The sequence below is a fragment of the Helianthus annuus genome, chromosome 10 (genome assembly GCF_002127325.2).
Source record: "Helianthus annuus cultivar XRQ/B chromosome 10, HanXRQr2.0-SUNRISE, whole genome shotgun sequence".
NCBI lineage: Eukaryota > Viridiplantae > Streptophyta > Magnoliopsida > Asterales > Asteraceae > Helianthus > Helianthus annuus.
The window spans coordinates 42540213-42550583 of record NC_035442.2 but is presented as its reverse complement, the minus strand read 5'-3'; the positions used below and the strand labels follow the sequence as shown (position 1 = coordinate 42550583).

General features: G+C 38.0%; 1 protein-coding gene across 6 annotated transcripts; it reads right to left on the bottom strand.

Annotated features, from left to right (window-relative positions):
• Positions 1-951: 951 nt before the first annotated feature.
• On the bottom strand, positions 952-5821 carry LOC110885593 (heat shock cognate 70 kDa protein). Of its 6 annotated transcripts, none has more exons than XM_035978978.1 (4): positions 5483-5821; positions 5068-5399; positions 2933-3160; positions 952-2455 (listed from the first exon to the last, which is right to left on the bottom strand). In XM_035978978.1, the coding sequence occupies exons 3-4, from the start codon at positions 3150-3152 to the stop codon at positions 1101-1103; spliced, it is 1575 nt and encodes a 524-aa protein (XP_035834871.1). In that variant the 5' UTR covers positions 3153-3160; positions 5068-5399; positions 5483-5821; the 3' UTR covers positions 952-1100. The 6 variants fall into 6 exon arrangements, with proteins under 6 accessions (XP_035834871.1, XP_021988985.1, XP_021988986.1 ...); XM_022133293.2 differs by having other exon boundaries at positions 5259-5399; XM_022133294.2 differs by lacking the exon at positions 5068-5399.
• Positions 5822-10371: the final 4550 nt, after the last annotated feature.

Sequence of the window (10371 nt, the reverse complement as noted above, 5' to 3'; positions counted from 1 at the left end):
TTTATATATAGGTGTTTTTAACTAACTTATTAATTGACTTTAATTAGTTAAGAGTTTCTGTATTTTTTTTATAATTAATAATAATATCGGTTCTATATTTAATAGTCAAATTATTATTGATCATGTATTCAACTTGATAAACAAACATAAACATAAAATAACAAATTCAATAAATCAAAAACTATAAATGTCTTAACCATCTTAAAGTAACTAACCAACAAAAAAAAATAAGGTATCATACTTCAATGAATCCAATATATAAAACAACATATAATTTATATGATTTTGAAGTTGTTTAGAATTTTAATGCTTTGAGATCATAGTTATCCATTTGGAATTTAAATTTGGATACAGATTATGACTTTTATAAGGAACCGAAATTTTCCTGAATTTAAAATTAAATTAATTAATAATTATTTATAATTAAGATAGTTTAGAATAATGACAAGTGTCCATTCATTGGTTTCTTTTATTATATAGTATAGATAAAAAAGAAAAGATTAGATAATATATATTATGTTATTTATTAATTATAATTATAAGTACATATATAAGTATAGATAAATAAAATAATTAAACGATAAACGAGTTGAGAATGAGCCAAGCCAGAGGTTTAGAAATAGAGCTCTAAATAAACCAAGCTCGAACTCTCTTAAGTTAAATGAGCCGGGCTCTAGCTTGGCTTGGCTTGGCTTGGCTCGGCTTGTTTACACCCTCAAACCTAACCCATCAGGAGCCATTGGACATCAATAGGGTTAAAAAGGAACCACAATGCATCCTTTTTCATGTTTCATATGGGCATTCTGCACAAGTCTGTACTTGGTAAGCATACCAAGTTTCTAGATCACCACCACTGATGCATGCTGCAATTGCCTTGAAATAGATCTTATCGGCTTCGGCACAGAACTTGTGGTAAACAAGGAGTAAATCTTGTAGTTTACTCTTTATATGTAAAGCTATTACAAAACGACACATCAATAAACACATAATTGTTAGAACATGCGAAATAAGTTGTTCACTTTACATATGGATGTAGCATTTCATAACAAAAGCAAAACCCCCTAAGTGAGTGGAACCTTTAATTTTCAAAACCCCAAATTTCAGATCTTAGCAATTGTAATTGATTTTCTTTGACCTGTGGATGTTTCCTCTGCAGAGACTAGAAGGATTCCATCGACATCAATGTTGAAGCAAACCTCTAGTTTTGACATTCCATTGGAACCTAGCGTAAGGTCACAAAGCTCGAACCTGCCAAGTAATATGTTTTCCTTAACTTTGTTGCTCTCACCTTGATACACCGAGATACATGCATGTGTTTCGTAGATCAGTGAATGATATATTCCTTTCTTGCATGTGGGTATGGATGTATTCCTGGGAATAACTACGGACATGTTACCATGCACTCCTTTTATCGCGATTTCTACTCCTAACGAAAGAGGAGTGACATCCTGTAACACAATATCCGAGACCACATTATCATTATCATTATCGTTATTTCCACTTAACCTTGAAGCCAAGAGTGCAGCACCGAATGCAACAGCCTCATCACCATTCATGTTCTTGCAAACTGTCTTCCCATCGAAAAACTCTTCCACCAGTCGTCGTACCTTTGGAATCCTAGTGGACCCGCCAACAACCACCACCTCATCCACATCCTTCTTCTTTATCTCCCCATCAAACAAACATTTTTCCACCAGTTTAATGCATTTCTCAAAATAACTTGCATTTAGTTCCTCGAATTTGGCTCGACTGACTTTAATGGAAAAGTCAATCCCCTCATACAAGCAATCAATTTCAACTGGAGCAAAAATAGATGACGACAAGTCCCTCTTCGCTTTCTCACAAGCAACCTTCAGCCTCCCCATTGCTCTTGGATTTCTTCTTAGATCCTCCCTGTGTTTTTTCTTAAATTCATTTACGCAGTAATTAACGAGTGTCCTATCAAAATCCTCACCACCTAAATGAGTATCACCCCCGACCGCTTTCACATCAATCACTCCCGTTTTACTGATTTTCAAAAGCGACACGTCAAAGGTACCACCGCCCAAATCAAAGACCAAAACGTTTTTATCATTATGCCATGTTTGGTCAGCCATATGGTCCAAACCATAAGCAATTGCAGCTGCAGTAGGCTCATTTATCAGTCGCAACACATTAAGGCCTGCAAGGGTTCCCGCTTCCTTTGTTGCCTCTCTTTGATTGTTATTAAAATAAGCAGGAACAGTTATCACAGCATCTGTTACCTCTCTTCCAATAAATGCTTCGGCACACTCTTTCAACTTCTTCAGAACCATGGCTGATAACTCTTCAGGGGCATATTTCTTCTCTTCACCATTCAACTCGACTACAACCGTTGGCTTCTCTGCAGGCCCTTCAATGATCTTGAAAGGCCATGACTTCATGTCCTTTTGCACCTGAGGATCATGGAATCTGCTCCCTATCAAACGCTTAACATCTGTAATGTAAACAAGATTGATTAGCATTAAAAAAAAAAAATCTTCCGGACAGTTGCACCGGCGTACAAACCCTGTTCTTAACAGCCTTGTTCTATAATTTCTGGTCCTTATACAGAAAAAAAAAAGTTTCTGAGGGGCGGGTCCTTTTTCAAATTATTTTTGTAATATACTACATTAATATAAACTATGTCCACGATAATTTAAACTTAATCAAAATAACTCAAAGATTCTTATATAAATACCTCAAACAAACTTTCAAAATATAAACCAACTTTTTTTAATGTTATATTTTTTTTTTCAAGAAAAGACCTGGCTTGGCCTTTTAAGGGGCAATGCCTAACGACCAATCTTATCTAGCTTCAGGCTGAATCAGGCCTGGTACAGCTTTCAATTGAGCCAAGAACTGGTATTGGCATTGGGGCAAGGCCCACTTGTGCACCTCTATTCAATGTTGAATAAGAAGTAAAAGGACTTGCCAAACAGAGTGTTGGTAGGGTTCCTTGCAATCTGGTCTTTTGCACCCTCTCCTACCAATAACTCTGAATCATTGAAAGCTACAAAAGACGGGGTGGTATTGTTTCCCTGTTCATTAGGTATGACCTCCACTCGCTTTTTCCTATCAAACCAGACAGCAGCACATGAGTACGTTGTTCCAAGATCAATACCGATCGCTGCTCCTTTAACTTTTTGAGACATTTTTTAACCTGAAAGGAAACAAAATATCTGCCATTAATATACCACTGGATATATACATAACATTTAATATATGTAGTGCATGTATGCATGTGTTACATTTTAAAAATCACACTTGATACACTTAGCATTAAACAACCCTTGATTCATTCACTACATGAAGATCCATCCACTTAAGTTGTAGAGAATATCTGCCATTAATATCCCACTGGATAATACTAAATAGTTTGTTGTGTTATGAGTTTCAATAAAGAAACAAAAGTGAGAGTAATTAAGAATATTTTTACCTGCTGTAAAGAAAACGAAGGTTGATCTATGTGAAACCCCTCCCCTGATTTCTCACAGTAACCTCTGTCCTTAATTTCTTAAGGTTTTGATTTGAAATTTAAATTAAGGATTCTAATCAACTTCAAACACGGCCTTCTTTATCTTCTTTTTTAGGATTTTTATCTTTCACCCTTTTCTTTACACTTTCTTACATGAAAACGTCCCTTTAATATATTTTGTTTCTAAGTCTTTAAAGTTGTTTGAAATAACATATATTTAAGAAGCAGTGAGCATTCTAGAAAATAACTTGTTACCTCTTAAATCGGTTAAAACTGACATGGCCGGCCTTGGGGTGGGCGGGGAGCACCGGCCAGGGGCTAATATTTCGAAGGGCACGTTTTTTTATGAAAAAAACCCGATATGTATATGTTAAATATTTTTTTAATAGGGTATACACGTATAAACACCAACATAGGCCCACTTACAAAACCACTCTTAGGCCACCCGAGGTGACAGACTTTTGCTCCGTGATAAACATATATCACACGTGCTCTTGTACAAAACACTACCGCCACTCCAATGGATCACGCGTCAAACATAAAACACGTTATATTTTTAATGCGTGATTGTTTTGATTGTTGTGAGGGAAATTGTTGGTTGGGGGAAAATTGTTGGGTGTGGTGGTGAGTGATGACCATTTCCATTAAAAAAAGGTTGTGAGTGATGGAATAATGGTTGATGACATGGTGGAACTTGATTGGATGTTGTGAGTGATGAGTGATCACCACCCCTAAACCCCCCCCCCCCCCCCTTTATGGTTTAGATTAGTTATTAGCCCATTGACATTAGGTTTAGACTTTTAGTGAGCTCAATACCCAATTTCGTTAAAGTCTAAGGACACGTTTTTTCAAACTCAAACAGGGTACACGAATTCTCAGGGCCGGCCCTGAAAACTGATTTAGTGACATTTAGGTGCTGTTTGTTTTTTCAGAGGTAAAACGTCTGCAGTCTGCGGACCACATCTGCAGACATCTGCAGCTGAAGAGGTGGACCAAAGCTCTGCAGTCTGCAAGAAGAAGATTGTTTGTTTTTTAACTTCTGCAAGCTGCTGAAATAAACTGAAATATAAATAAACTGATTTTATTTAACTTAAAAGCGTTTTTTAACATTTAAACATAAATAATAGTTATACAATACTGAAATAATATTCATAAAAAAACAATAACATTTTTTTAAATCATTGAATCTATACTTTGCATTAACTGCTCAACAATCTCATCTCGTTACATATATAATTGAAGAAGTTGTTAGCTACAAAAGTAGCTAAATTGATTTGTGGATGACTCACAAACAAAATCACATTTAACCATGTGTCATGTGTTGTCATGTTTTAGCTTTGATAATAACTAGCTTTAGATTATAAATATCATGTACACTGTGTACAGCATGCAATTTTAGTTTTCCAGTACATACATTATTAAATTCAATCATAAGGTTTTCATAAAAGAAAATTACTAATGAAGTCCACATTCAACAACTCATAACTTTTATCCCCTTACATTTTTTCAATATGAGCCACAAAAATCATTCAACCCAAGGCTTAAAAAGTAAGGTATTATAGAGCATGTGAAATTAAGATGATGACTACCACCTGCTGAAGATACGGTTTTCTTTATTTAGTTAGATGAAAGCTTGGTCTCAAATGAGTCAACTATAGCCTCATGGAGTTGACTAATCTACTGTATTTAAAAAAAAAATAAGGCAGATATCTTCATAGGATCTTGTAAGGCCATTAATCATTAATGATGAGGGCACCATGGATCAGTTATTGTTTTGAATTACCCTTTGATTACCCTACTGCAAATCTTTCGCCTGTGGGTTCTACAAGCTAGCGGGTTCCCACAAGTGGTGTGGTCAGCAAACCGAGACTATCCGGTTAGCTATGGTGCAGTACTGAATCTCACACCAACCGAGACCATAAACCTAAACATACAAAATTAACATAAACTTAAACCCCCCAAACATAAACAATTTTCATAAACCTAAACCTAAAAATATGAAATTACCTGTTGTGTTTGGGATGGAGGCAGCGGCGCTGGGAGGAGCAGGGGGAGACGCGGATGCGGTGGAAGGTGAGAGGGGGGATACGCGACGGCAGTGGGAAGAGCAGGAGGTGGTCGCGGCGGCTGTGGGAGGAGGGGAGTGGCCACCGACGCTCTGGGATGAGGGTAGAGGTGGGAGACGACGCCGGTGGGAGGAGGGAGGGTGGTAGCGGCGGCGACGGGGGAGGAGATGTGGAGGAGGAACATGCTAGGGGATGGTTTGAAAGAGCAGAGGATGAGAAGAGAAGAGGATGAAAAGAGCCTTGAAGATGTGAGTCCAGGTCTGCATAAGGAAGAGGTCTGGAAGACCTTTTTTAATGAAAGCATTTTCAAAAAACAAACTCCTACGTCTGCACGTGGTCTGCGTGAAGAAGACATAAGAGGTCCAGAAGTACTTCTCATAAAAAAACAAACACCCCCATAATGTGTGGAAGTGGCAAAGAGCAAATGTAAGAAATTTTGAATATGTATTGCGAGTACGGGAACAAAGTGAGTTAAAGTGGTGTATTTTGATCGGTTGAATAAAATTAAAAAAAAAAATTGAAATAACCGCCCCTTTCTCTATGGTTGTGGCCACGCCCTAAGCTCCACGACCACTAAAAAAACAGCTTGTAGCAAGATTGAACTTATGACCTCACTGTTAGAAAACAAGGAATTAACCACCCCATCAGCTTTAGTCTTGATACTATAGGGTCCAACTAAATATTTTTATGGGGTTCTTGAAAAGTTTAATATACCAGATCTACTAAATTTTTAAAAAAGATTGGGGTCCGGGGACCCCGGCCCACTCTATGTGGGTCCGCCCCTGCACTCACGTTAAGTGGGGGTGGTGTGCAACGCCCATTAGGCTATGGGGTGTGGGGGTCATGGATTGAAACATTATTTCCACATAGGACCATTAATTATTAAATGGTATACCACACCCCTCCTTGATTGATGATGGTTCCCATGGATTAAACCACGATTGCCACGACCCTCCTATTTGAAAATTTTAAGACAAAAAAAAATAAAAAAAAATAAAGGGGATAGTGGTTTGGGTCATGACCACACCCTTAAGGTAGTGGTTTTAAATGATGAATTAAAGATGGATGACATGATGCATATGTGGAGGATCATGGTGATCATAAGGGTCATGACCACACCCTATAGCCTTATGGATATAATGTGGTACTAATCAAGATTTATCATTAGTTTCGATTAAATTGTGAGATCATTTATAGCTAGAGTTCATAATGAAAGTGAATGAATTTGTAACACTAGGGTCGACGTGTCACCTTTACATAGCCAAATCAAGAATATAATTTCATAAACATTTTAATGTGTTTACAAAATTACTATTAATTTAAATAGATTGCTAAGTTATTTCTTAACTCTCTAGTAATGTGTTTACAAAATTACTATAAATTTAAATAGATTGCTAAGTTATTTCTTAACTCTCTAGTCTTTACACACTTCATCTTAACCCCTGAAAACCTGTTACAAAGAAAGAAAACAAAGAAGAAAAATAGCGCAATGGATAATAACATAGAAATACAAATACAAATACATATTCAAATGCAACATGATTTCTAAACTCCTAAACTTAAGATTTAAAACAAATCACAAAATATAGAGTAAACTGTAATTTGCGTCCCTGAGGAAAGAGCCCACTATCAACTTGAGTTCCCAAAATGAAAATTTTGCTTGTTGCGTCCCCGGCCATGTAAAAGCGCTACACTTTGAGTCCCTGGAGCGTACTCCGTTACTTTTTGTCACTGAACTAACTATATTACTCTTATATCCTATCCATTTACGTCCCTATGAATTATAACCCATTTTTCTTTGCGTCTCCGAGCTTAATTTTTTTGTTTATTATTATTATTATTAGTATTATTATTTATAAAATCAATTTATCATCATCATCTTCAAATAACCTCACAGATCCATCATCATCATCTTTCCGAATGGAATTCTTTTTTTTTTCTGCGTTGGAAGTGGTTAATCTTCCGAGCGATTCCGACAAGTGGCTTTGGGTGGGAAATGGATCGGACTGTTTTTCTGTTAAGGCTGTTAAGGATATAATCAGTTCGAAGAACAATTATAGTAGTCGGTATGCGATGGAGTGGTGTAAGTGGGTTCCGCTTAAATGCAACATTTTGGCGTGGCGTGCGGAGGTGGACAAAATCCCGACTGTGGAGTCGCTGGCTAAAAGGGGAGTCTCGATTTCAGATGGTGAGTGCAAGCATTGCGAGGCAGGGTCTGATTTGGTGTCTCACCTTTTCACGGCTTGTTCCTTAGCAATGGGAGTTTGGAAAAAAATTAGCTTGTGGTGTCGAGTAATGAATTTTTATGTTTTTTCTTTCCGGGATCTTTTAGAAATTCATGAGCAAGGAAGTAGAGGGGAGTCGGAAAGAAAGGCTTTGCATGGGATTATCGTGGCTACGTGTTGGTTCCTTTGAAAGGCTAGAAACAATCTTAGATTTAACGGGAAAAGGAGCAATGTTGAAGAGGTTTTTAACGAAGTTAGATCAGTTAGTTTTTTTTTTTTTGTTTAAGCATAGGGCTAAAAATGGCTCGTTTGATTGGGGGGATTGGTGTAAATTTGTGAATATGTAGTCGGTTTTGTTTGTTTGTTGCCGTCCCGGTTTTCGGGTTCGGTGTTTGTTAATGAAGTTCTCGTTTCAAAAAAATTGTCACACCCCAACCGATGGCGGAATCATCGGGGCGCGACACTGAGCGAAACAGATTGTTCAGAAGTTTCCACAACAACTATCATACAATTCAGTTATATAACACGTCCCATACCGTGTCCCAAATAATAACAAGTTATCATAGAAATCAACTAAACAATATGGGAACTGTTCCGACAACTCAAATTCTTAATTATTACAGACCGAAAGTAAATATTGTTTTAAGACTTCTAGACGGCTATCCGTAAATCTTACTGACTACAGGTGCCAGTACAAGATCTACAGATAATTATGGCCCTGGAGCAGGTACGTGGACACTGTCCTAAGGTCACAGACTCCTAGAAGCTTATTATTGCCTCGCTTCCCTAGCAAGCTAGTAGCTTAAACACCTGTCACATACGTTAAAATAAAAGTCAATACATATAATGTAAAGGTGAGTACACAAGTTTGATATAGCATATAGAGTTCGAATAGTTTACGCATAACCAAGCACGTACACAAGGGAAAACGATGCATGTAAATTATCGACATGGGACCATCGATACCAACGACTGCGGGTTGACTGTCCGAGACAGTTCGCAATACATGATTACCACCGTAATCCATGCAAGAAATTGTCCTTAGCAACCCCCGTGTGAACGGGTGCTGAGTCCAAACTATAGTACTACGTTGCTAAAGCAGGTAGATAGCACTCCACGTGTAAACATAATAAACAGCAATCATTTAGACAAGTAATACATGCAAGTAGGTTAGCGTTCAAATAGTTTGTGCTGTTTGTGAATTTGATAGATTACGTATGTAACACCCAAAAGTGCCGAAAGCAAAAAGGGATCGAGTATACTCACAGTGGTTGATCGTGGATTGAAGGGAGCACTGAGAATAGGTTAGCCTGAATAGTTCGATAACACAACGATGAGTAACGCGGAAAAAGTAAACAATGTACTTGGATCGAGTAGGCCATTCGATCGGACAGCAGTTCGATCGAGTGGACTGTTCGATTGGTTTGAAAGTCCGTTCGAACATCCATTCGATCGGCCGGCTGGCTCGATCGGCTGGTTCCTTCAAGTGGATTGTTTCTTCCTTTGATATGAAGGATGTGTTTGTGTATGATGGTTTGTACTACCCTTCAGGTTGGCCGATCGAACAGCTGTTCGATCGGTTAGCCCAACCGATCGGCTAGCACTTCATTGCTTTCAAAATATGTCACTCGATCGGTTGGCATGATCGATCGGGTGACATTCCAATGTTTCAAAAGTCTAAGTGTTTGAAGTATAGTATCTCATGATTCGAGTAGTAATGATTACAATCGAGTGGCGTAGTCGATCGAACAGTACCTCGTCAATACTACACTTTGTGAGTTTGTGGGTCTAAGTGCTAGTCGATCGGTTAGCCTAGTCGATCGGCTGGCATAGTCGTTCGGTTGGGCTGTTCGATCGAACAGCCTAGCCGTTCGGCCAGCTTCTCGATTCGGTTAACCTATCACTTAACACTTGGTTATTCCCGTTACTTGGTGATGTTTTAGAGATATTTTGACTACGAGTTGAACCACAAAGCTGAAGTCCCTACTTAGTCTACTGACTCGAGCAGGAACCACCCAAACTCGGTCAGAGACGGTTTGGAACCTAAGTTTAACGCTTAACCCGAAATCGGTATATCTCTCGGTAGAACCCGAATCTTGAACCATGTGTTTGTTTAGATTGATTTGTAAATCGGTTCAAGTCTCGTTTTCACCTTTTTGAGTGTAAAAGAGTTGAAAGATAGATGAAAACCCATCTTCCAATCCTTTTTCACCGTGAAATGTTAAGATCTTTGGAGGATTTTAGGTTATTTATGTGGAAATCGGTTAGATCTAGCTTATTCATGGTTGAATGAAGTCAAAAACATGAAGTTCTTGATGAACACCAAGAACACCATGATGACATCACTCAAGAACACCTAGATCTTGGTGATTTCATGGATGAAATTCAGATTTTGAAAGATAGAAAGATGGAGAATCGATTAATGAACAAAAACGTACAAGGATTAGAGTGAAATACTTACCGGTTTGAGAGAAATCTGGGATTTAGTGAGAAGAAGAGGCTGGTCGGTCAGAGCTTTTCCAAAAGTGGAAAGTTTGACAAGGACAGCCCTATTTATAGGCTTCCAAAAGAGGAAAGGGTCAGCTGATCGAACAGCATCCCTGAT